This window comes from Primulina eburnea, unplaced genomic scaffold (assembly GCF_022965805.1).
Source record: "Primulina eburnea isolate SZY01 unplaced genomic scaffold, ASM2296580v1 ctg739_ERROPOS11973397, whole genome shotgun sequence".
In the NCBI taxonomy this organism is placed as follows: Eukaryota; Viridiplantae; Streptophyta; class Magnoliopsida; order Lamiales; family Gesneriaceae; genus Primulina; species Primulina eburnea.
Genome location: NW_027331510.1, coordinates 1,574,189 through 1,601,885, shown reverse-complemented (window position 1 = coordinate 1,601,885; position 27,697 = coordinate 1,574,189). Strand labels below are relative to the sequence as shown.

At 33.4% G+C, this 27,697-nt stretch overlaps 3 protein-coding genes and 1 long non-coding RNA gene across 8 annotated transcripts; all 4 read left to right on the top strand.

Moving 5' to 3' along the window:
• Positions 1-6,816: 6,816 nt before the first annotated feature.
• Positions 6,817-8,167, top strand: LOC140822085 (uncharacterized). The gene is made up of 3 exons (XM_073182809.1): positions 6,817-7,092; positions 7,586-7,663; positions 7,814-8,167. The coding sequence occupies exons 1-3, from the start codon at positions 6,991-6,993 to the stop codon at positions 8,126-8,128; spliced, it is 495 nt and encodes a 164-aa protein (XP_073038910.1). The 5' UTR covers positions 6,817-6,990; the 3' UTR covers positions 8,129-8,167.
• A 1,752-nt stretch (positions 8,168-9,919) lies between these two features.
• Positions 9,920-14,123, top strand: LOC140822081 (uncharacterized). Its single transcript, XR_012115901.1, has 3 exons — positions 9,920-9,994; positions 10,056-10,144; positions 13,741-14,123. It is a non-coding gene; the product is annotated as an uncharacterized lncRNA (long non-coding RNA).
• Positions 14,124-16,712: 2,589 nt separating this feature from the next.
• LOC140822079 (NAC transcription factor 32-like) lies at positions 16,713-18,875 on the top strand. 2 transcript variants are annotated; one of them, XM_073182803.1, is made up of 3 exons: positions 16,713-17,011; positions 17,535-17,837; positions 17,969-18,875. In XM_073182803.1, the coding sequence occupies exons 1-3, from the start codon at positions 16,853-16,855 to the stop codon at positions 18,368-18,370; spliced, it is 864 nt and encodes a 287-aa protein (XP_073038904.1). In that variant the 5' UTR covers positions 16,713-16,852; the 3' UTR covers positions 18,371-18,875. The 2 variants fall into 2 exon arrangements, with proteins under 2 accessions (XP_073038904.1, XP_073038903.1); XM_073182802.1 differs by lacking the exon at positions 16,713-17,011 and adding an exon at positions 17,033-17,481 and having other exon boundaries at positions 17,563-17,837.
• A 581-nt stretch (positions 18,876-19,456) lies between these two features.
• LOC140821770 (CBS domain-containing protein CBSCBSPB3-like) lies at positions 19,457-26,741 on the top strand. Of its 4 annotated transcripts, none has more exons than XM_073182362.1 (14): positions 19,457-19,789; positions 21,008-21,176; positions 21,429-21,561; positions 22,196-22,366; positions 22,515-22,593; positions 22,687-22,800; positions 22,981-23,047; positions 23,263-23,368; positions 23,463-23,521; positions 24,244-24,350; positions 24,431-24,594; positions 25,029-25,111; positions 25,200-25,289; positions 26,125-26,741. In XM_073182362.1, exons 1-14 carry the CDS (start codon positions 19,635-19,637, stop codon positions 26,299-26,301), a joined length of 1,674 nt encoding a protein of 557 aa, XP_073038463.1. In that variant the 5' UTR covers positions 19,457-19,634; the 3' UTR covers positions 26,302-26,741. The 4 variants fall into 4 exon arrangements, with proteins under 4 accessions (XP_073038463.1, XP_073038464.1, XP_073038465.1 ...); XM_073182363.1 differs by having other exon boundaries at positions 19,459-19,789; positions 21,011-21,176; XM_073182364.1 differs by having other exon boundaries at positions 19,460-19,789; positions 24,431-24,567.
• The last annotated feature ends 956 nt before the right edge of the window (positions 26,742-27,697 follow it).

The following is a 27,697-nucleotide window of genomic DNA, read 5'->3' as shown; positions in this document are numbered from 1 at the left end:
AAAGTAGAATCGTTTTGTCGAATAAAACCTTTGGACAACATTTCCATGCATTGCTTCTCGATCTCATCTTTTTGAGCATGAACTTGTCAATAAGGTCGAACCGCATTATGCTCTGTCCATTGTTAGAGAATTATTTTATGGACTTGAATCGCGTCGCAGAGAGGAAGCTTATATGAGGTTTGTGAGTTTTATATATCAGCTATTAAATTATTGTATTTACTTTCTCAATTAACACTAATATGGTTGTCTGTTTAGATATACAACATAGTCTAATGGTATTTCTGATTTGCTTTTGTGTTTCAGGGAAGTAGAATAGGAACTCCTGATGGTGCCGGAGTTGGATGAAAGATATTATTCCGTCTTAGTCCATGTTTCATTGAAATGAGATGTATTTAATGTGGCAGAATTAATTTACTTTTAAATATTTTTATGGTTATGGCTTAAATATAAGATTTCTAAAAATGGTCTGTCATCTTAATTTTCACGTCAAACTTTGCAAAATTATGGATTTTACATTTTAAATATCGTTATTCATATGCTATTTCATTATTAAAGTAGTTTGTTTATGAAGTGTATAATGGCAAGAATCGTGAATAAATTTGTTCAGTTACCAGTTGTATAACGGCCCGAAAATTCGTATTTGAAAATTTGCGGAAAAATTTGAAAATTTTCTCTTTAAATAAATAAAAGACCTCATTCATAATTAAATTGATAAATAAAGTTAAAGGTTCAAAATAGCAGCGGAAGTATTTAGTGTTTGCAAAATAACCGTAAAAAAAAATAATCCAACGACAGATAAAAATGTTTGATCATAAAATAGTAAATGCTGGAAAATGAGGTCCTCGGGTCCTACTACTGCCGACTCGAGCTGGCTCACTGGTCCCCGCCCTCGATCCCGACATCATCAGCACCTACAACAATCAAGTCTAGTGAGTCTAAAGACTCAACATGCATATATCGTAAATAACAAGTAAATAAATAGTAAAATTTCATGAGAGTAAAAATATCATGTCATGAGACATAATGAGAAAATAACTTGTCATGAGCAATTATATTACGTGCATATCTGAACTGAAAATCATAGTGAAAATGTGTGCTCCTTGGAGCCCTGTAATAAAATAGCCTGTAATAATTTTACTGGTGAGATTATGGTCTATGCATGTGATCCCTGAACTGAACTGACCGGTAACTGGCGACCGGGCCTGTAACTGGCGACATGACTTAGTAATGTACGTCTGATCAGACCACTGCCACAGTACTGGGTGAAACAAATGAACTGACCGGTAACTGGCGACCGGGCCTGTAACTGGTGACAAGACTTAGTAATGCTCTCATAACCGGTAACTGACGACCGGACCGGTAACTGACGACCGGATTTAATCATGATAGTAAAGTGACCACAAGAAATATCGCATAAATCTCAAAATGAATATTTTTGCACGTAATATAATTAACCAACATAATTAAATATGAACAATTTCGATCTTCTTCCATTAAAATCATGTACTTGCGATATTTAAAAATACCTATATGGCTTGACTGAAGAGTGAAAGAAGTTATAAACATGCCTTGGTTTGTTTTGACAGAAAACAAACGAAATAACGACGCGGCGCGGCGGAGATGGAGTGCTCTTCACTTTCTTACTTTTTCTCTCTTAATTCCTTTAAACCAAACATGCACCATAATTATTATAATAGCGTAAAAATCGTAAATGTGATGCATGAACATTTAAAAATATTATGATTTGTGCTCAGGGCGCTGCTAGGACTAAAATCTCACCCCGGGTGCAAAATGACCATTTTGCCCCTATAAACCGAAAAAATTGTCGTTTAAACCATGGACCTCTAAAATTGACCCGAAGCTTACCAAACTCCTTAAAATGTCCCAAAACATTTTTAAAAGCGTTCCTAGACGTAAACTCGAGCCCAAATCTCAAACTTAATCGGTTCGTTTTAAAACTTGGACCGGGGTCCCGGTTTTAACCCGAATCAAACCGAAACTAAACCGAAATCTTCCCAACTTTGTATCATATTTTAAAAACACCATGAAGCTCATAATACCACAAGATTAGATCCAAAACTCTCGGCTATTAAATTCAGAATTTGAACAAAGCTCTCGGCCCATTCTTATTATGCCACCTCATGCACACTAATCTCCCAAAAACTCACAACCTTTCGGTCCTCTCTAATCCCACCACCTATCCAACCTTTAAACCACACCATTAGGACCCTAATGACCCTTCTAAACTAAGCCAAACCAATCCAAAAATCTGCTGAACAAACTACACGTAGGAATCGATCACTCCTCTCACAACCTCTCTCGATCAAGCTAAGCCTCCAAGGACCGAGCTTCTCCCTCGACCAAGTACATATGGCTCACTCCTAACATCACACCAGACCTTACAAGGACTGAGACATGGCTGGGTACGAGCCCATGCATAGCCGAATCCCCCCTACATCAATCGAACCCATTTTCACCCTCACAACACGCACCGACTCCGAACAGCCCTCAAGATATGACATTTAGATCTATCAAACTTCGACTCCAGGTACTAATTCTCATCTCTCTCAACATCCACAGCTTCTTATGACTCCATACAGCAGCCCCCTTACACGCAAAAATTCAGAAAACCGTGAGCACAAACAAGAATGCAAGGAAAAATATATGTGACTCGAAAATCTTTCAGGTACAAGGGTAGATCGAAAGTTTGAATGCAAGGACACCTTCATCAGTATATAATACGTATATGATGCATAAAGAATAATACAATGCGTGCCTGATGATTCTTTTGTGAACAAATGCTAGAAGTGAACACGACCGAGGCACGGGGAAAGCTTGAGCTCAAAGGAAATGGAGAAACCGACTTCCTGGATGTTGCATCTCACGGGGAGGTTTGTGAGTGGGGAGGAGTGGAGGTGTCGGCTGATTGGAGTTTAGGTTTTGGTTAAATGGGTGTTTGGGTTAATTATATAGATAAAATATTAGTTAATGGGCCTAAATTGTTTAATTAACTATTAAAAAGATAATTAAGTCCTATAAACTCAAAAGTAGGCCCATTAAGCCCAAACTCACCCTCGAAAAATATTTCGTGTTGAAATGGTTTTGAAAATAATAGCCGAACCATTAAAAAGTCTCTCGATTCAATAAAATTTATGTACCGTCAAAAATTAAAATCCTGCGGGTAAAATACTCAATAAAATCCTATTTTTGAAAACACCCTTAAAAACACCTTATATTAATTAATAAAAATTAACCATGTAATAAAATAATTTTCTTGAAAATTCTCCGGCATCCGTTCCTCATTCGATCGTGAAATGCAACTTAAAAATCTTTAAGCATGAACTTTTAAAATTTCATGAAACAAATCCTATCATGCATGAGTTATGCCTAAAATGCATAAAAATAATTAAACATAAATTAGTGAAATAAACATGTATTTAATGCTTTAAAAATAATTAAATAAAATACCAAAGAAGTTTAATAACTTGCATGCATGCCAACTTTTTTTAAAAATATATTTACTAACATGCTAAATTACCACTTCTTAAATAAGTCTTTATTAACTTATCTCAATACTCCATCTCCAGTCCGACCTCACTTATTTAACTGAAAAGGTAACAATGAAACTACAGCGTAAAATAAATAAATTTAAAGAAAAGAATTTAAAATACTCATGCAATAAAAATCATTTTAATTTAAATACTAGAATTATGCATGACTTATACGCAGTCCAATTTGCAGGTTCTACAAGTTGAAATATTAATAAAATGTGTCTACGAAAATACTATGCATTTGTGATCATAATCAATAAACATACAAATATATATATATATATATATATATATTAAACCAACATTAATCAATAAATGAAATCAAGATTATAATTTATTGAAAATAAATCAAATATCAAGCACAATATTGTTTGTCTTTTATCGTGGTCTTTGTTTATAAAAGTCTACTTCATAAATTTAAAACAAAACAAAAAATCGTGTTTAAATTCATAGAAAAAAATATTATAAAAAATAATTAAAAGAAATCTAATTCGTTTTAATGTGTCTTATTGTGAATCTTGAAATCTTCCTCTCCTAGTTTTTAAGCCCTAGTTGTCACGCCCAAGGGAGCGAAGTTGATATATTGCACGACGTGAAGTTCTCTGCATACCGCCCTTCTAATCTCCGCATAAAGAAGAAAATTCTCCTTCTAAAAATCTGAAGCCGAGAGAAATAATAATAATTTTGTTTTAACTTTGTACACTTATCTTCAAAATTAAGTTTTTTTCATCTTTTAATCAAACCCACGATATAAAATTTATTTAAATAACCACAAAATAATGAATAAAAATATCAGATAAGCACGATAAACTAAAATCCCTAAAATATCTATAGGATTCAGACTTATCATCTCCATTTACCTTATTTTTTGCATTTTAGTGACTATTTATTTACGAAAATGTCAACTCCGTACAATTGATGTACATCTATTGGATTGTTTATTTACGAAAACATCATTTTTTAAAAATTGTTTTCTATCTTATATTTCTAACATAAGGCTTCTGAATTTTTTATTTTACCGTTTAACCTTTTCTTTTTTTGGTTTTCTGTTACCGGGAAATAAGGGAGGGTATAAGCATGTACGCATACACCTGAATACTTAGTTCATCACAAGCTCTGCTCTGGAGGATTCAGGATCTGTTGGCTTCACGTAATGAAGTTCTTGATAGTTGCTTTAAGTGGCCCAGATAAGACTAGGAAGATTGACTATATCCGCTATGTTGTTTACATCTTGATTGGAGTTAGGGGACTGAGGGCCGATGCAGCAACTCTTAGAAAACAGTTGATAGAATTCTGTGACCAGAAGTATATGCTGAAACTTGAAAATGAGAGCCTCCTGATTGAGCACGTTACTAAAGGCATCATGTGTCTTGACCATGTGTATTATGCTCAACGGTTGTCTATCATACTTTTAAGATATAGAGCTACTGGTGGAAAAATAATCAGTGAAAAGGGTGTCACGACACAGTTGTCGGTCACTGCAAGTTAGAACCAAAATTGAGGCCTTGAATGGCTGATGTGGTTGGCATGTTAGAAGGCTGGATGCCTTTAAGCAATTAACATACTACATAGTAATAGAAAAGATGATAATGAATAACGAAATTCCATGACTTTCGTTGTACATGCAAAACTCAATCTGTGAATATAAGGACTTACTGAACCGAAATTGTACTGATGTAACTCTTCTATAAACACTGGAACATGCCGTATCAATAGTTCTGCCTGTAAGAGAAACATGAATTTAATCATCAGTGTCCACTTTAAACATACGGTGGAGAAGTTTGTAATTTGCAATGAAGTACTCAAAAGGCTTATGAATGATCCACCTAAACCTATAATGTCTGGCAGTGGTTTCAACATATGATAAAGTTAACAGCAGCTCTCCGCACCATATACACACACTCCTACTGTGTCGGATATAGACATGTTTTCGGGCAATTATACAAAAGAGCACAAGAGTAAGGGACCAGGAATGAAGGTCATATACTCCTGCCACTTGTTAGAATTACCTTCGTATAAGTTAACTAGTCCACATTTTAATTTGCATGTAGAAGCAAAATTGAGGCCTAGGCTGATGTGGTTGGCATGTTAGAAGGCTGGATGCCTTTAGGCAAGCCAAGGATAGAGTGTCTGAGCTTTCTGAGGAGATATAACCCCGTTGAGCAGAATCAGTTAAGGTAACAAAGACCACCCAATAATCCTACTCCTACCCATGGCAAGCCAAGGATAGAGTGTCTGAGCTTTCTGAGGAGATATGACCCCATTGAGCAGAATGAGTTAAGGTAACAAAGACCACCCAATAATCCTATTCCTACCCATGTAAATCTTTATCTTGTCACAGCAAGTCTCGGGTCCTAGGTAAAGTTGATTTTTAAAGTGTTTTTATATCCATATACCCACATATCAACTTGCATGCTGGGATCCAATATATTAGAAGTCTTTTAAGTAAGTAATCAGGCACTGGATTCAAACATTACGATCAATGGACATAAGTATAAATTTGGATGTAATTTAATACTGTATAAAAGTGGAAGATGCGAGAGTAATAATTTGAAATACCACGAACGATATGATTTGAAGTTGAGGAATAAGTGTCAAATTATTTGCAACAATGAATTAAAAAGTAATTTGAAATCGAAATGGAGTCTGTGATTTAATTAAACCGATCTGAAAAATATATATTATATATTTTTATAGAATTAGAGTATATTAGGCCATAGTGTAGTGGTGCATTTAGCGAAATTCTTTTTAAAAAATAATAATAACTGAAAATGGTGATTTTTCTTAATATTCCTATTATACCCTCCTTGGAACGTTTCTTTTACCGCACCATTTCCCTTCAAAAGCTGCAATCGGTTTACGTCTACATTATATTGGAATATTTTGGTAGAAATCCACTCAAAATTAGAAGCAATTCTTGGAAGAAGCAGTGGCATGTAATTCTCTCCGTTGTAATTTTTTTTAATTGAAATGGTAAATTTATAGCAAGTTTTTTTGAGAATTTTAGACCGTAAGTTTTTCAGTTGGTAAATTTTTTTTAAAGGAGAAATGGGTTTGCTGACTGATTTATAGAAGTAAAAGAGCAGATAGTATTCGATACATCTGGTGAAGATCGATTGAAGCTATTGGCATTTCACATGATATTGATTCTGTTGCATTGGGCTAGTTATGGGAACATTGTGAAGTTATTGGTTCTAGTCATATTTTCTATATTCGCCACGAAATAAGACTAACTGAAGATTTTGAATTGATAATCTTCAAATTGCTTCATTAACTAAGATTCGTGTGATGTTTGCACTTTGCATCCTTGTGTTTTTTCCTACTGGGATATTGGAAATAATAGCCGAGGTAAAATAACTTCCTAATTTTGTTTGCTAATACATTTACGTTTTTGGTGGCAGCCTGACAGGCATTCCGTAACTTCGTTGTTTAATAGATCATGGATGCCAGGGATATAAAATCAGAGGTTCTAGCTCTACAGAAGTTGTATGGTCTTCTTAAATGCGATGGAGATGGTACGGCAAATCCAGCCTCTAATATGGTATGCTCTCATGCATTTTTTTCGTCTTTCATGTTTTTCTTTTCTTTTTTCTCTGCCAATACTCCAGACTCTTATCTCCTGAAGTTGTGTGCTCTTATACTTGTCTATGAAAGCACATATTGAAATTTTATTGTTCTTTGCATAAAATGATGTTTTCTCATCGCGCTGCGGCAACTGCTAGTTATATATTTCTGAATCCAAATGTATCCTTGGGATTTATTCAGAAAATTACAATTCTTGGTTGGTTTTTCTGCAAATATATTTGTTGTACTAGAACATGCATAAGAACTTCTCCATTGATATATCAGAACCATGGACGAGGTTTCAGTTCATGTGGCTAGAATTGTGGTCTCAATAATTTTTAGCATCTTAGAATCCAGGCTTGTTCTGACATGTTATAGATATTACAACTGCCAGGACTTTGGTTAAAAGATGACACAAAGTTCATAAGACCCTTCCATATTCTTATTTGTTGTTATTATTTTTTGAACAGTTGGATGATCATGCACGCCTTATTTTAAAGCATATTTTGGATTCAGCAACTCAGAGGGCACTCAAAGTGTATTCCGAGGTAATTTCCTGTATTTCTTTCACTTAATGTATGTATTATTGTGCTTTCTTTTGGCTTGGATTTAAAGGCAAACTTTTCATGGAATTGGATCCATTATTAATTTGTGCCAATTACTCGTCCTCTGACTCCGAGTTTGATTCAATGTCATAGATACTTGCTGGTCGAGTGGGAATATTAAGGACACCATTTGCCTCTCATCTGCAGCAAACAGATAACACCATTAAGGAGCATTCTTCTCGACTTCATATGGCTAGAGAAGTGGATCAGGGTTACAGAAATGACCTGGGATCTGACAAAGAAAGAAAGGTGGATGCTATAAATTTCAAATTATGGAACGACCAAAAACTTGTTCGACAAAGGAGTCGAGTAGATTCCATAGAGCCATCAACACCTAGTGCTGATGCAACTGGAGCTGAATTTATAAAGAAACGTTGCAGGGTTTGTCAGCGAAGCACCGTAAAGTAAATGGTAACAAATGATGATACTGCTAAATATACAGACATAACTACACAAATAAACATATTGTGTAGTTATAATAGAATACGGTTAAATAATTAATTCAACTTTAAAATACTTAATTTGATTATATATATATGTGTGTGTGTGTGATTTTTTCCTTGTTAATTCAGCCTAAAAAGTACTTAATTTGATATTCGAGTGTTCACTATAAACGATGTCCTACCAGAGTTTCCATTGAAGATGCATTTGTAAGACATCCTAATGCATCTTATTTAGCAATACCGACACATGCTTCATTTATTGTGACCACTCGAAAATCTAATATTTTTTCATCAAAATTGAGTATCAACTTGACAAAATCAGATATATATTAAATCAAATTAAGTACTTTTAGGTCATATTAAGTATTTAATTGTATTACATGATAACTACACGACATATTTATTTTTTTAAAAATAAATACCATTAATAAGTCATCATAATGCATCTTCTATGATAACATAAGCACAAACTTTATATATGGTGGTCATTCGAAGATCAAATATTTTCTTATCAAAACTGAGTATCAACGTGGTAAAATCAGGTATCTGTTAAATCTAAATAAGTGTTTTTTTATGACAAATAAGTATTTAATTGTGTTACACGATAATTACATAACATGTTTATTTTAAAATAAATAACATTAGTAAGTCATCATAACGTATCTTCCATGGCAACATCAACATTAAATTCGTGTATTGTGACAACTTGAATATTGACTATTTTCTCACAAAATGCAAGCATCAACATGGAAAATCATTTGTATGTTAATCCAAATTAGATATGTTTTAGTTCAAATAAGTATATAATCGTATTCCATCACGAGTACGTAACATGTTTATTTTTAAAAATAAATAATATTAATAAATAATTCTAAAATATCAGTATCTAAATGTAACTAAGGGAAATAAAAAAAAATTATTTATTCTAGTTCATGTTGATACTCTATTTTTAAAAATAGCCTTAACTACTAAAAATTATATCATTTAATATTTTGTAGTTTAATAATCCTAAAATATATCTTATTTTCATTTTCTCATGTCAATAAATTAATATAGTTTATTAAAATTAAAATCACATTTCAAAATAATTAAAATAATTTTATCTTGTTATTTATCATTTTTTAAATAATAATACGATATTAATTCAAATAATAATAATAATTTATAATTTTATTAATAGCGAGAATTATTTAAAATATTTATTTTATGATCAAAAGAAATATTGGATTGATAATTATAATGATAATGTTAATTATAAAATTTTAATTAAAAAAATGAAAAATTTAGAAAATTAGATGATAATATAATTAATTATAAGAAAAAAATTATTAATAATAAATAATCTAAATCGTTATTTCGATTATTTTTTAAATTATATAATCAAATATTCATAAAATAATATTTAAAACAACAATAATAACAATAAATGAAAGAAAATAAATTAATAATATAATATTAATCATAAAATAATAAAGAACACAATATTAACACTAAAAAATTTAACTAATTCAATAAAAATTAAAATTTTATTAAATTTTAATTATTTATAATAACAAAAAAATTTATGACTTGGGGATGTTTATATTTGATATTATATAATTAAGGAAAAAAATAAAGTTTGGTCAATAGATAGTTGAAACTAAAATTTAAATTTTGTTGGTATTATTTACAAAAGAAAAAAAAAACACACACACACAAACATTGAATCCTATTGAAAATGGTTTTTTTTAATATAAATATAAATTATAGAAAAAAGAAATTATTTTGCTTTCGTGTCTCCCTTTCTCCCCACGAAACGAGACGAACGGCGGGCGGAAATGTCTCCGATTAGGTATGAGCTCAATCTCCCCTATTAATATTCTATCAATAACAACTAATTCATGTGTTTTTAGGAATGGTGTTCGCAATCTTTTATCAAAACAAGTAGAGAGGAAAATTATTGTTCGTGCCCGTCCCGTGGAAGACGAATATGGTTTGAAAGGTTAGCACTGTCATGCCTTGTATTCATTGCGAAGATATTGCTTCTCGATCTCATCTTTTTGAGCATGAACATGTCAATAAGGTCGAACCCGGAATATTTTAAATAGTATGTTAGGCCTATCAATAATTTAGTAATAATTTGATATTTAACAGTCAGATATGCAATCAAATAGAGTATTAAATAAAATCAAATAAAGTCTGATTGGATAAAAAAGAATTAATCAAAGGATGATCAAGATTCTCAGATGTCCTCTACTATTAAGAAAAAAATAGCAAGATTTGATATCATTGATATTTCTATATCAAATTTGAAACAGAAGATTAATTTTTCTAAACGCGACAGAGGCGAGGCGGCCATCGGTTATGCACGCTTTTGTTTAAGGGGCGGGTAGGCAAGTGTTGATCGAGATAGCCAGCATCTGAAGCGTGAAGATGATTTTAATTCTTTCGAGTCAACCAAATTAATGCAATGAAAAGGGAGACGATATTCGTGAAAAAATAAAATATATATGCTCACTTGTTGGCTGTTGGGAATGCTTCCAAATATTCCAAGGTATAGTTCAAGTGCAAACTCCCGAAAATGCTATTAGATTTTAAACCAACATAGATTGTTTTTGGTTGACGAACGGCCAATAAGTCGAATAAAAAATTGTATATTACTTTTCTACAAAATACGTGCCATTAGAGTTTGTTATGTGATTATATTTGCAGATTAATCGGTACATGTAAATAGAGATTACGGAAAATTTTGAGTCGGTGGTTGAAATGTAGAGGTGGCTATAACATGGCACAAAATAAGGTGTCAAACTCCATTTTCAGATATTTTATATTAAAATATCTCACGGGCACAAAATAAGGTGTCAAAATCTAACAATCATTATATTAAAATAAAGATTATTGAAGCTAACTTCCAATTTTATCTTCAGGCACTATGGTTTTGCAAGTTTCAATTCGGAGTTTGGATGTGGGGATGCCAAGAACACTCTATTTTCACTGTGTTCACATATGTAATTTGTTTGTTACACTAATACAAACTTCTGGATAGTTGCTCTTTCTTCCTGCATTTGTTAAAACCGCAGATGTTTTGTCATACAGTAATCTTCCGATCTGCACCTTGTGCTTGATTAGTCTCTGTATAATTCTCACACTTCCCTTTCATGCCTCATTTATATTAATAATATAATATATAATATAAAGCTTGAGATCATTAGAGTAACAGCAAAATCTTTCCAATTTTTATCTCAACATTCTAATATGTAGATATTTTATTTTATATAGTCATGTCACCAAAATTTTCTCAACAAATTCCTTTGGTAAATCACTTTTTAATGTATTTAATCATCATTAAACATAATAATTATATTTAAAATAATTATTTGAAAATTTTTAAAAATATCATACATAAACAACCAATGATATTTATTGTAAGATCAAGTATTTAAAATTTTATTAAAAGATATAGTTGGTAGAAACGATCTAATTCAAATATGTTATATTGTATAATATTCCAACAAAAATAAATATTACATAATATTTGTATATAATATTATATACAACACAGAAAATGCCGTCACGTCACTAGTATATGATAAAAATTGACAAGACGCCATGTTTTAAAATTCTACCAACAATTTGAATTTGTCTGGTGGGTATCTTCCGGGTCCTTATATCACGTGCTTTGCTCCAATGATGCAAAGGACTGTCATCCCATTGTATTCAAGCTGCGTGCACATTTTTGCAAAATCCCATTGGATTGGTCCAAAATTTTGTAGCTCATTGACTCCCATTAAAACCTCCTAATGGAATAACAAAAAAATTCAAGCATAAAGCGTGTTTGTCAAAGAAATTTACGACCCCTGGACACCACTTAAGCATGGAAAGAGATGGCCAGTGACGATTACCGATAAAGCAATTTAATTTTCTTTCGGCAGACCCGACATCTCTACCAATGAATTACCTGAGAAACAATGCGTACTTCCGGAGTCGATGAAAACAAGTAAGAATGTTGCTGAATAGATCCATCAACCTGCATGGTTTACGCCCCTTGGTATCTGTGATCGCATGAATTGAAATTTCCAGATCCTCAGAATTCACGTCAACTTCATTTGATGGAATTCCTTCATTAACCGTTTCCAACCGAACCAAAATACTCTCTTACATCTGTGCTTGGAGTATATAACTTGTCACAATTCGAACACAATCCTTTAATTGTCGCTCCTTCATCTCGGATCTTGTGAGTTACTTTACGAACCGAGGTTGGAAGTTATTATTATTATCGGATGATTTTCATGGCAGATCTGAAGTTATGGATTGCCATGCACACCTTTTTTCATACAACCTCACAAGTCTCATTGTACTTGTTAAATCCTTGAGTTGATGCGGTTCAACTTTCACTGCTATTTATTATTGAAAATCTTCACTTCTTGTTCGCCTGATAAAGAGCAAGCAAGCCCCTGCTGCAAGAAAGCTCAAACTGGCATTGATAATCTTCGACGGTTCCTTGTTGCTGCAATTTATATAACTCCCCCAATGTGTTGCCTTGTACAGGATGTCCAAATTACAAATCACATTGGTGCTTGAAGTCCTCCCATGACAGATTTAGTCAATCCTTTTCCAACTTCAAAAAACATAATTGGCCATCCCCTTCAAGATGGAAGGATGCCGACCCGATTTATCTTCCTTTGATGTATGTTGGGGACGAAAGAAATGCTCAAAATCGATGAAGCCATCCTCAATGGATTTGTGTGACCATCGTAACAAGGGAAATCCAATTTTGAATACCTGTTAACATAAGAATGACCTTCACCCTGTACCTGCTTGTGTCGTGAGTGCTGGTCGCTAGGAGTCATGGGACTTTGCGTGTACCTCGATCCTCCTTTGCTTCTTTCCGCAATTTTGATTCATTCTTGGACATTTCCTCTTAACTGAATTATTCCATTCTCGTTGTCGCCTTTAATTGGAAACTTTTCATCCTGATATTTTCAGGAACATCTCAAACTGATCTTGCAAGACCTTAAATCCCCCATTACTCTTGGGGCTGATACCAATTTGTCATGTGTTTGTGAAATGGATCTTGTTATGGGTGTATTTGCTGTAAAATCATTAAATTTCCTGCGTGTGTTTCTTTTTGTTCTATTTTCTTCTGTAACTACCTATTGTTTAATATCGAAGTGAGGCTCGTTATAGAGAATATATACAGAATATTCCCCAACCAAGAAATAAAACTGTTTAGCGGTATCCAAGTAAATAAAACTGCCTACTCCTATCCTTAAACTAATAGATATATATTTACATGGTTTTATCGAAATTTACACAACATTACAGAAAATGACTAAACTAATTATAATACAAATTCTTAATTCTTGTGCTTGAAACGTCCATGCCTTTTTAAACTATGCCTTAATGTGTATAGAGGATAAGCACATCATTAACGAAGTTTCGATGTTTGATGCAAATGTATTCTTAAATTATCTTTTACCCTTTTCAGCAATTACGAACATTACGTTGTATTCTGATTACTGCTAGAAATATACATATACAGTATTATCTGATTTTTGCAAAAAAATTACTTATCTGATGAGATTCTCTATGTTATAGACGCAAGCGTGAATTGCGTCGCATAATGGAAGATTATATGAGGTTTGTTAGTTTTATATATCAGCTATTAAATTATTGAACTTACTTTCTCAATTAATACTAATATGGTCGTCTGTTTAGATATACAATATAGTCTAGTGGCATTTCTGATTTGCTTTTTGTGTTTCAGGGAAGAAGAATAGGAACTCCTGATGGTGCGGGAGTTGGATGAAATATATTATTACGTCTTAGTGCATGTTCCATTTAAATGAGATGTATTTAATGTTGGAGAATTAATTACGTTTAAATATTTTTATGGTTATGGCTTAATATAAGATTTCAAAAAATGGTCTGTCATCTTTTTCACGTCAAACTTTGCAAAATTATGGATTTTACATTTTAAATATCGTTATTCATATGCTAATTGCTAACTCAGAGTAATTTCTGTATGTTTATTGTTTTTTACAAATCAAATATGTGATGTTCCTAGAAGTTTGTAATTTGCAATGAAGTACTCAAACATGTGATCCAAGAAATAAGCCGCTGCAATTTCTAAACCTATATGCTCCGTTTGGTTGAGTGTATTAAATAAGAATAGATTAATAGTCAAATATTTATCGTTAAAATTTTAAGATGTTTTAATAATCATTTTGACCCGGTTTATGATCCAATTTTATGGATAACTATTTGATTAATAAAATTGGATCATAAACCGGGTCAAAATGATTATTAAAACATCTTAAAATTTTAACGATAAATATTTAACTATTAATCTATCCTTATTTAATCAACTTAACCAAACACACCCTATAATGTCTGGCAGTGGTTTCAACATATGATAAAGTTAACAACAGCTCTCCGCACCATATACACACACACCTACTGTGTCGGATATAGACATGTTTTCGGGTAATTATACAAAAGAGCACAAGAGTAAGGGACCAGGAATGAAGGTCATATACTCCTGCCACTTGTTAGAATTACCTTCGTATAAGTTAACTAGTCCACATTTTAATTTGCATGTAGAACCAAAATTGAGGTCTGGGCTGATGTGGTTGGCTGTTAGAAGGCTGGATGCCATTAGGCAAGCCAAGGATAGAGTGTCTGAGCTTTCTGAGGAGATATAACCCTGGTTGAGCAGAATTAGTTAAGGTAACAAAGACCACCCAATAATCCTACTCCTACCCATGGCAAGCCAAGGATAGAGTGTCTGAGCATTCTGAGGAGATATGACCCCGTTGAGCAGAATGAGTTAAGGTAACAAAGACCACCCAATAATCCTACTCCTACCCATGTAAATCTTTATCTTGTCACAGCAATTCTCGGGTCCTAGGTAAAGTTGATTTTTAAAGTGTTTTTATATCCATATACCCACATATCAACTTGCATGCTGGGATCCAATATATTGGAAGTCTTTTAAGTAATGAGGCATTGGATTCAAACATTACGATCATATGCAGCGGCTTATTTCTTGGATCATCACCTGCCTTGTTCTTCCCCACTTGGCTGCAGAAACCTACAGAACATCATCTAACTGAAGTTGACAATTAACATACTACATAGTAATAGAAAAGATACGGGATTTTTGTGTTCACCTCTCATGTATTTAATGTATTTAGCACGTATCTGTCTTATCGTGTGGAAATTATATTATAACATGCAAGTGTCAAACACATTATTAAATACATGAAAGGTAAATGCAAAAAACAATTAATCAAGATTTAACTATAGATCGTATAAAAGAGTGATTTCTAGTTAATTAAACGAAATTTGTAGGTACGTTCTAGCTACAAATTTAAGCATTCCAATGAGATTTTGACTCCTATAATTAATATTCCCACTCACAAAATTTTTTAGATTTGTCACAGTAAAAAAAAAAAAAAAAAACTATGTATCACTCATTTTCCACAAAAAAGTAACAGTGACTTACGTACTCAAAAAATATAAATAATTGAATAAACTATAGCTGTTACCATAACTTAAAATAAAAGAAAAGAAAAGGAAAAAATAAAGGTGGCTTTTGGAGGAAGCAGCGCAGCAGGTTCTCTCTGGGTTTGAATGGACTGGCATGGTCGACAAATTGTTGAACATTGAAGAGTCAATCTTGTTTTTCTTGTCGACAAGATGAATTTTCTACTTTCAGTATTGGTTAAGTGAATCTACTAGCCATCTATATCGACCTCTCTCTCTCTCTATCTACATATACAATTAATTAATAACACACAAAATATATGTGTGTATTTGTTTAGGTATATATACATATAGAAATATATTTTGAGAAATATTGAAATTTCATATATTTATGAAATAGATAGAAATATATATTTTATTACATATAAATATATATATATATATAAAATAAAAATGGTCCTCTCTAAAAAAATGAAATTGCGGTTCATTAAATTAATTTGCTCTTTTTCACAAGAGTTTAGTGAGGGTGACGAAAGCGATGACCACACGTGAGATTTCCCATCCACGTGGAATTTTATGATTAGAGAGTCAACTTCTATTTTCTTGTCTGCGGTCAACCTCATTAATATCATTACAGTTTGGATAATAAAACAATTAAATTTATTTATTTTTAATAATATTACAAATTCAAGTAACTTAAAAAATAAAATTATTCCCAATTTTTTTTAAATAAAATCACATTAATAAATCTACGTGCAGAATACGATAAAGAGATAAAATTTGAAAAAAAAATTGATATCGATATAATAAGCTCTACTTTTTAAGAATTATTATTATTATTATATTATAGTATAGAATATAGTAAATATAGGTATTTCATTCGATTTGATCTAGATTTTGATAATAATTATGACACACCCAAGACTAGTAAAATTAAAATGTTTGACCATTTAGCCATTTATAATAATAAAAGAAATAAATAAATGTCATTAATTAATTATTAATAGTATAATGGAACAGATGAAATGTCCCCCACGTGCACCAAGACTCGCAGTCAGCTGCACCGCCGCCCTCCCACATCAAAAGCCAGCTGTTGTGTGATATTGGCGTATATATATACAACCAGCAAGATAGTTCCTCTTTCTTTCCTTCCAAACTAATTGCGCGTAGCAAAATCGTAGAATTTTTTTTTAAAACAAAAACGAAGAATTCCCGAGTGTGAATGAAGGGTGGTGATCAGGAGTTGATTCTGCCGGCGGGATTCAGGTTCCATCCGACCGACGAGGAGCTGGTAGTGCATTACCTCTGCCGCAAGTGCTCTGACCAGCAAATTGATGTTCACATCATTGCTGAGATTGATCTGTATAAGTTCGATCCATGGGTTTCGTTCCTGGTTTTTTGACAGACACACGGACACGGACACACTTCCTTAATTTGTTGCTTCGAGTAATTCACGAAAATGTTGAATGGTTAACTTGAAATGCTCCAAGTTTATCACTTGTTATCCAGATTGAGTCCAATGGGATTTAAGGTAAATTAAGATGGTATCTGAAAGTTGGCCGTAATATGTTCTTCATTTTCTTGCATATCTGGTTAGTGGGTAGTCGAATTTGATATGACCAAAACCGACCTGGAGAACCAAACTAGTTTGGCGGTTGAGTTTTAGAAATATCGGGTAAAGAAGTTCGATTTTTTATTATTAATAACTGTTCTTAAAAAATTATTGATGGAACTTGGAACAGATATTTTTTCCCTGATGTTTGGTATCTCTGATCATGGATTGTTTAGACTGCTTTGTATGATAAATGTGTTTATTCGTTCAAGTTTCTAAAGTTCGGTTCGATTGTTTTGGTACGTATATCTTAGCTGGCCATCTATAAAATCTAACTAATATCTAAGAAAAGAATGCTTACATTAAATGCTTTATGTCAGGTATGGCACTGTATGGTGAAAAAGAATGGTACTTCTTTTCTCCAAGAGATCGAAAGTACCCGAATGGTTCACGGCCCAACCGGACAGCCGGATCCGGTTACTGGAAGGCAACTGGAGCTGATAAGGCGGTTGGGAAGCCTACGACACTCGGGATAAAGAAGGCTTTGGTGTTTTATGTCGGAAAAGCTCCAAAGGGTATCAAGACTAATTGGATTATGCATGAATATCGTCTGGCTAACGTTGACAGATCTGCTGGAAATAGAAACAACTTGAGGGTACTATTGCTAACTCGTGCATCTTGATTTTTTTTTTGCCAGTTAGGTTATAATTAGTTTGGACAAAATTTTCATATGTGATCTCCAAACTTGATTTCACAATTATCTTCTGATGTGTGCACTTGATGCAGCTTGATGATTGGGTATTATGTCGAATATACAACAAAAGAGGAATTCTTGAAAAGCATTACAAAATGGATCATATGGAAATGAATTTAGCTGACACTGATGATCCAAAGCCAAAGATTGATGCAACAATATATAACCTAATGCAGGCGCCTATGTCCTTGCCATTACAAAAGATGAATAAGTATTTACCTAAGGTTCAGCCGTATTCGAGCAGCTCAGAGCATGCATCGTCACCCGAGTTTACGTGCGAGAAAGAGGTTCAAAGTGTGTCTCAGTGTAGTGCATTTGAAAATTCCGTTGATTTACAACACACTTACTTGGGTGGTTTTCAAGATGATGATCCTTTTGGCTCCCAGATGCAGTATAATAATCAATTCTCTACGTTTCAAGACATTTATCCTTAGTTCCAATGGCCCTCTCAAATATGTTTATTCTAGAAAAGATTATTGTATAGTTTAAGTTACATAAAACTACGAAAGGAGAAAGGGCAGGACAGAAAAATCTCTGTAACTATGCAATGGGTGATATTTAGTACTAGGAACTAGTAAAAAAATTAGCTACTCAAATTTGATTTACTTGGTTGTTGCGATGGTCTCATGGTAACATAGCTCGATGATATATGCGGGCTATGGTCTCTCTTAGACCATAAGAGATGCTCCTTGTATAGCACATATAGTTTGGATATGTAGGTTTCTCATAGTTTTTACCTTCAATGATATATGAGATACTTTGAGCATTTCTAGATGGTCCGAGTTGAGAATTATGATCGCGAAAATGCGGGAATGTTGATAGGAGATCGACTAGGTTTCGCACGATGTTATGAAGAGATACCGGATCGGTTAAAACTTCACTCCACAAGTAGGAGATTCTTAAATAGTTTGTTCTTTGATACATGTTTGTTTGTTTGGCATGAAAGTTCTTTCATAGAAGAATGTAAATTCCAATATCCATGTGTTTCGTTTAGCTTCTCTTTTAATATTGTCTTGATGCTTTAATTGGGTCTTAAAATGTTTTTTTTTTTTAAAAAACATACAATATTTCATTATCTTGAAATAAATGAGATTTCATATTATTTTTAAAAAAAAACATACAATATTTCATTATCTTGAAATAAATGAGATTTCATATTATTTTTTTTTTAGAAAAATAAATTACATATGTTCATGTATTGTTTGAAACGGAAAAACAAAAATAAAAACAAAATGTATGCATTAATAAATATTCAGAGTTTATTCAGTGTTCATCTACAAGCTCCCCGTGAAGAAGAAACAAAAAACTCTTGTGCTATGAGAAATACTACGCCTTGCAAAATAATAAGAATACACAAAATATTGATTCACGATTGTTTTTTTTTTATTCATAGATTTTGTGGACCTGACAAGTCGTTAGCAACTATAAAAGTCGCGTTTTACTTGATGGTGTGTTGACACTGGTGGATTGGAGTACAGCGAGGGCCGCTAATAAACGTAAGAACTGAATAGACCAACCTGAATAGACACTTGATTTCAACCATTTAAATAAATAGTATAAATTAAAAACTTCTGCTGTGGCTCCTCACAAGGGGAGAGTGTTAGGGCATCCCCTGAATGTCTGCCCTAATTCCCCGTAGAATTTTCGTAATTGTAGATGACTCGGTGATTGATTGAAAAGGAAATATATTTGGAAGAAATGAGTGGTCAGATGGGTCCTCCGCCGCCCAGACGCGGCAGTACGGTTCAAAGACGCAATTCATCAACCGTCAGGAAGTCGTCGGCTCCACCTTCCGAGAACGGAGCCGCTGCTGCTAATGGGTTTCACGCCAAGCCTACTTCCCCTACTCAATCGTAAGTTTCCGTGATTTATTTTATTTGTGTCAGATTTCTCGTTAGTAAAAATTCTTTTTTACATCATATTTAATAATTAAGTTCAATTTTGGAATTATGGGTCTTGGGAGAAAGAGATTGAATCTTGAAGCTGAAATATTCTGAGTCAGGAACTCGAACAAGCTGAAATATTCCGGGTTCCTGAAATATTCTGAGTCAGGAACTGCTTGCCACGTTAATTGAAAAATTCAGAAGCAGAAAATTTAAATGTACATGTGGGTTTGGAATTTATGATGTAGATCATCTTGGGATCGGCCAGGTGTGTTTTGAGAGTGATATATATGGAAATAACATTGTCTTTTGGTAAATAGTTTGTTCCTATGGAGCTCCTTCTGATACCAAGTCTTGACATAATTATCTATCTATGTTCCATGTCCCACTATGGCCTCATAATGAGCTATGAAGTGACTAATTGGCTTGATAATTTCTCCAATGTAGAAAGCTATGTTTTTGGATTTGGGCTTTCTCTTTCGCTAATGGCCTAAGTTCATATACTTGCTCAGAGAGTTGACATGGCAGAAAGGGTGGCAACCTGTGAAAGCTACTATTGTGTAACTGCCTGTAGTATGGTTTGTGTCGACATTTGCTTCACTATAAAAAGTGGAGTGCTCAATAGGTTTGAGGGGTTCTTCCACAGTTCCACTTAAAAGGCTAGTCTTTTGGGTTTGGACTTTCTCTTGGACTTATGGCCCAAATCCCAATATTGGTGCTCTTGTTATGGTGGAAAGGGTTTCCACCAGGTGACTGTCGGTAATGTTACATGCCCCGTATTGGCACTACAACAAAATGTGGAATGACTAATAAGCATGAAAAGATCTCACCTAGAATGGTAGTCGTTGGGGGTTCGGCTTGTCTCTTGCACTCATATTCTGTCATTATCAATGCAGATTATTTCAGTTTCTCCTTTGGTTTATTTTTTGTATTTTGTTGGTTTAAATTTTTATCCGTGTATCATATGGAAGTGAAACATATCAACCAGCAGATGACCATCTCATTATATTTTAACGTTGTATTTGTGCATTTTTTCGTAGTGTAGTGTATCAAGGCAGACAATTTAGGTCCAAATATATAGTGGATTCCCCCTCTTTTACTTCTATGTTCGAATGTATATTCTGACTCCATTTTTGTTCCGCTCCCTGTCTATGCACTATGCTGACATCATATTTTTTGTTGTCTATGTAGCTCTGTTGGGGAAAGGACAGTGAAGAAACTAAGGCTCTCTAAGGCACTTACAATTCCTGAAGGGACCACTGTGTCAGATGCCTGTAGGAGGATGGCAGCCCGGCGCGTTGATGCTGTCTTGCTCACTGATGCTAATGCACTGCTTTCAGGAATTGTAACTGATAAGGTATTATTGGGGGTGTGTAACTGGCTGACAATCCATGATTACAGTAAATGGGTTTGGTTTCAATTTTCAAATTATGATTTTTTCCTGAAGGAGATGGAAGAAGGTGCATTATAAGGCAATGTTTCTGAATAGGCTTATTGCAGTGAACACCTTATCTGTCATGGAGCTAATGATCTCCAATTCTAGGAAAACGTGACATATAACATTACCGTCTATGATTTTTATATACTAATTCAGGTGTTGTGTGAATAGGATATTGCAACCAGAGTCATAGCTGAGGGGTTGAGGCCAGAGCAAACAATAATTTCGAAAGTGATGACAAGGAACCCAATATTTGTGAATTCAGATTCATTGGCTATTGAGGCTCTTCAGAAGATGGTTCAAGGTTTCTTCTTCTAAGTATTTTTTTCCTTGTTGTAATACTTTCTGAACAGGCCTTTTAAAATTGGTTGATTTTAAGAAAGTGAGTTTGAAAAAATCTACATGTTATTGACAACGTAATACAGTCGAAAGAATTGGCAATTGTACAGAAAGATAATGGTGTATTATGGCGAAGCTTATGGTGACAGGGTAAAGTCAACCTTATTCTGTACTTAGAAAATTGCTACCATGGAATAAAAATATGGGACATGTAGATTGATCACCAGATAAAAACAAGCTATTTAAACAGGTGACAATGGTTCTGCTCCTTGACCTTGGGTGGTTGTCTTGCTTTATGACCTCAAACATTAATGCTTTATGACCTCAAACGCTAATGGTACCTGTGTAATCATTTTTAAAATGTTTTACCTTCCTAGATTATAATTTTCTGCGAAATGTCGATTATAAGTGTTTATATGCTACAACTTTATTTCCATTTTATCCCAACAAGATATGTCAAAAAAATTACTCTTAGCGTAATATTCATGAACTTAGGTTTTATGTTTCTGTTAACTTGCTCCACTAATCTCATTTTGAACATGCACCTTTACTTATAAGTACAGTGTTAACTTTTCCTGGTATTCTTTTACCTACAATAGGTAAATTCCGGCACCTCCCTGTTGTCGAGAATGGAGAAGTTATAGCTCTTTTAGACATCACAAAATGTCTTTATGATGCAATATCGAGAATGGAGAAGGCCGCAGAGCAGGGAAGTGCCATTGCAGCAGCAGTTGAAGGAGTTGAACGTCAGTTCGGGAGCAATTTCTCTGGTCAGTTTGTATTTCTGTGGCTATTGTGTAAAATAACAATTCTATAAAAGGGATATTTTCTGTCAAAAAAAATTACAAGGTTTGTTTGTCAGCTAATTCAATTTCCACTGTAGCTGTTTTTTAATTTGGTTGTTCTTCTATATTTCAGCACCATCAGCTTTTGTAGAAACTCTCAGGGAACGCATGTTCAAGCCTTCTTTATCAGCTATCATTTCCGATAATTCTAGGTACAACGGAAATTGATACCCTATTCCTTTAGATGGAAAGTTGTCTTATTGTCTGCATTTAAAAAATTACCATGTAATTGATCACAAATTCAGGGTTGCAAGAATATCTCCATCAGATCTTGTTTATGTTGCTGCTAAAATGATGCGTGAGTTACGAGTCAATTCGGTGGTTGTCGTGACAGGAAATAAGATTCAGGGGATATTAACGTACGACTTTTGTCCAGAACATCTTTCTTTTACTTTATTATATATATATATATATATGTTTACGTATGTTCATATATATATATATATATATATATATGTTTACGTATATTCATGTGTGGATTCTGAATTGATTTGTGCTTTTTATCCTTGCTCATGGCTATTATTTGGATATTGTTGCAGTTCAAAGGATATACTCATGCGAGTTGTGGCCCAAAATCTCTCTCCCGAGTTGACTTTAGTGGAAAAGGTTTGGAGCTGTTTCTTTCTTGTTTTAGGCTTTTGTCTGTGCTGTATATTGTGCTGGAGAACACTTCTGTGTGATAACAGACTAAAAATCGAATGACCTAGTGGACTGTGTTGCCGAACTTTTACTCCACGGTTGTTTGGATGTAGATGTTTCTGCTGACTTATCTTTTCCCAATGCTGACTTATCTTTTTCCAATGCTACATCTCTTTGTCTAGGTAATGACACAGAACCCAGAATGTGTAACACTGGAGTCAACAATCCTTGAAGCATTGCACATAATGCATGATGGGAAATTTTTACATTTGCCTGTTCTGGAAAAAGGTGATCGTATTGTCATCCTTTTCTATTCTATGCAAAATGATCTGATTACAAGCTTCGAGTTTTTAATACTTTTTATATTTGGGGATGGCGGCAGACGGAGGTATTGCTGCCTGCATGGATGTTTTGCAGATAACTCAGGCAGCAATTTCTATGGTAAAGTTATTTTTATCCTTTGAGTGCTGTTTTAAGGCCCGTGCACAATATATTGCCTGCATGGATGTTTTAAACTTTTTATTGCCAACTGTTACCAACTTACTTCATGTCTTCCATTTCTTAAATGCGATCTTGATTTTTTTCAAGGAATACGATCTATTGTTGAGTTTTGGTAACTTGAGATGATTCTTCCAGTTGGGGAAGTAGATGGCCATTTTAGTTGATGATATTATCAACTTGTTTTTAGTTCTTTGAATTTTAATGGCACATATTTTATGTAAGGCTGTCTATTTACTTCTTACACTCAATGAGGTTGCATAAATAAGATATTTCTATGCTTTTCTCTGCTTTTTGTGTTTTTGAAGGACACATTTATTGGATGATAAAAAATGACATTAGTCAGCATTTCTTTTGTTTGTATCAACTTTTTATGGGAAATTTTTACATCGTGAATGACTGTAATCTTGTATTTATATACTTCTGCCTTTCGTTTTAGAGAGTCGTTATGATATAGAAGTAGAATTTTTTTTTGTGAAAGTGGGTACATATTCTTTTGCTGAGGCATTTCTTCTGGGTAAAATGTTCTTGAAATATGCTTTTATTTATATGAATAAGAATCAGCATTTAATAAAATGGGAACAAAATAGAATTTAATTGAACATGGTAGTGATGATTTTTTCAGAGAGTTTAGAGAATTGAGAGGGTTAAATATTTCTATGAAGGTTGAAAGTAGCTCTGATGTTGCCAATGATGTAGCAAATACAGTGATGCAAAAGTTCTGGGATTCAGCACTAAATCTAGAGCCCCCAGATGATTATGACACTCACAGGTTGTCCTTCACCTTTCTATTGAGAACATAATTAATGATCTATAGATATGACTGTTCCCCTTGCATGCTTTGCTGTACAGTGAGATGTCAATGTCCCAATACATGGCATCAGAAGGAACTGAACACACAAAGGCTACATACCCATCTCTCGGTTTTGGGAGTTCATTTTCTTTCAAATTTGTGGACCATAAAGGACGTGTGCATCGATTTAATTTTGGTGAGTTAGACTTTATTGGCGGCATAGGTTAGATGAAACTGAACACCTCATGATTCATACTCTCTCATATGATTGTATATCTTTTACTTGGTATTGTATTTATTCTAGTCCATTTCTTGTATGAACCCAAAATTGTTTTTCAAAATCAGCTTTTAAGGCCGGACTGTTAGTACTACAACAGCAGCATCAAGTGTTGGTGGTGCATTCAGTGTTTGGTTTTGTGAACAAATGAAGCAAGAAAATGAAGAAAAATATATATAACATGTCGAAGTTGCTGTGCAACAGGAAATTGCATTGTTCTCTATGAGAAGGTTGATTTGTTTAAATGTCTAGCTGTTGAATTTTTTTTTTTACAATAGGCAGTGGGCTCGAATTTTTGGTTGCAGTCCTTTTGTTATCAAGTTTAATGAACAAAGTCATCCCTTTTGATGTTCCATGTTCTGATTCCCTCTCCCATTCAGGCTTTGAGAATTTATCTGAGCTTGTTTCTGCTGTTATGCAAAGGCTGGGTGCATCAAACGATCAGATTTTCTCTCAACTTTTGGTGAGTAAAAAGAACATTGAAGAATTTTGGTAAATTTTCATGTCAAACCAATTAAGACCTTTTAATTTATTTTTCTAATTCTGTTTAGTATGAAGATGACGAAGGAGATAAAGTCCTGCTCATGACAGACTCAGATCTTGTCAGTGCTGTTAGCCATGCAAGATCAGTGGGACTAAAGGTGTGAGAATGATTTTTTTACCCACCACATCTTACAAGGACATTCAATGTCTGTTATTTTGATCTTCTTGATTGGTGAAAAGATTTAGAATATTTGCATAGTAAGAATCTTGTATAAATTTTGGTGGTTCTACACAGTCAGTATTGGTTCCTGCTACTTCTGATGGTAGTTTTAGACATCTTTAACAGAGTCAATGCCAAAAAAATCTCTCTCTTCATGCCTGGCACCTTTAGATCTTATTAGACTATTCAGCAATCTCATTCTTATAACCAGATCTCTTGTGACCTCAAATTATTTTTTCAAACTTTGATTCTTGAGTCATTATCCACTTTGCCTGAGCTAATAAATTTTTACCATTGTTTTCTTGAGAAGAATTAGCTTTCTTACCTTTTATATCCTACGAATCACCGCAATTATAAATGACTATCAACAAAGTTATTGTGGTCTCCAAGTTTTTCATGAATGTGCTTTTATATCTACTTCTTAGAATCATAAAATGCGAAATTATATAATTTGTGCATCCAAGAAGCATGCTTCTTCTTCTGAACCATAATAATTTTAGTTTATTCTGTTTACGGCGTACGATAAACACAATCTGATGTAAAGAGATGAGAGCTTGGAATGTGGTCAGTGATGTGTATACTGAAGGTTTAGAATGGACCATGTTTTTGTGTGTCGCGCTTGCCTCACCTGCTAGTGGCTGGTAAAGCTTGGGAAATTGCACTGATATTCATTGTTATATGTTTCCTAGGTTTCAGTGGGATTATTTTAATTTCTGATAATTTTGGTTGTATTTATGTCAGTGTCCATAACTTGCCTCTTTTTTTTCAACCAGGTTTTAAGATTACATCTGGATTACTATGATGCAAGTCAAGTAGCGAGGAAGGTGTCGTCTGAATCAGAGACTGCACAGAGAATTGGATTGATCTCTCTCACCACTGGGATATTCGCAGGGGCTGTTGTTTTAACAAGCATAGGAGTTTTGGTCTATCTGAAACGTACTAAGATATGATGTCATGGAAAGGATGACAGCCCTCGGGGATATGCAAAGCCATTGTGAGTGGAACTATACAATGGATTACACAAATTTGGTATATATTTGAAGGTGCTAGTTACAACTTACAGCAGATCAAGAAAAGGGCAAAAGAGAAAGGTCGAAAATGGTAAAAAGAACAACTTGCAAGCCATCGTTTTTGTCTTCCTATGTTCGTAAGAAATATCATTGAAAGTCCAGGTGCTCTGGTCTATGTATTAGCTGCTGCATATCGATGCACTCGAGATGTTTCATCTGATGTTTTACTACTCACACACGCATGAGCAATATGTCTTGAAGTTAAATTTAAAAATGATTTTGTATATATTATTATACATAATGCACGAAGGAAGAGGTGCAACATATATTTATATGACATTAGTCTGTGAAACTAATCTTATTTTTGAGTTTGAATTGTACCTGCCGGAGTGCTATATTAATGAATATCTTTTACGCTGCTGACAGGTGACGGAAATGGGCTTAAACCGAAGCTTGTTAAAAACCTTCTCCGATATTCATTTTTTTTTTGGTTGATGTGGACACTTATTAAAATGAAGGCATGTTATTAGTATTTGCTATAGTCAAATAATAATAATAAAAAAGTTTCGGGAAATGATGTAATGAATGAGGCTTTAAATTAAAAACGTTTTTTCTTAAAAAAAAAACAAATTTAAAAATGCTTTCAAATTAAAATGGAGGATGTAATTTATTAAGTTTCTCTCTATCCGCCAAAAAAAAAAAATGTTCTGGATTATAAATGGACATAAGTTTAAATTTGGATGTAATTTAATACTGTATAAAGTGGAAGACGCGAGAGTAATAAATTGAAATACCAAGAACGATATGATTTGAAGTTGAGGAATAAGTGTCAAATTATTTGCAACAATGAATTAAAAATAATTTGAAATAGAAATGGAGTGTGTGATTTAATTAAGCCGATCTGAAGTATAGAATTAGAGTATATTAGGCCATAGTGTAGTGGGTGTGAAATAAATTTCGTGGTAATCGGTTTACTCAAATTCAACAAGGATAAAAACCTGCATTTTATTGGTTTTTTTGGCAGTAATTTAGATTTTATTAACAAATAATTTGCTCCAAAATCTTGGCTACTTTTAGTTTTTTTGTTATTATACATCTCAACATTTTGTGCTTTAATATTTATTATAATGCATAAACGCCTTAAATTATATTTTATTTTGGTTGATAGATTTTAAATTAGTTGATTTCAATTATAGTCTTGTTATTTTACAATAACACAATAGATTAAACCTTAAATTCACAACTAACTTATTTACGCATTAATAATAAAAAATATAATGTATAAATAACAAATAGCTAAATAACAAAAATAGAATTTGAATATATTTAAAATCAA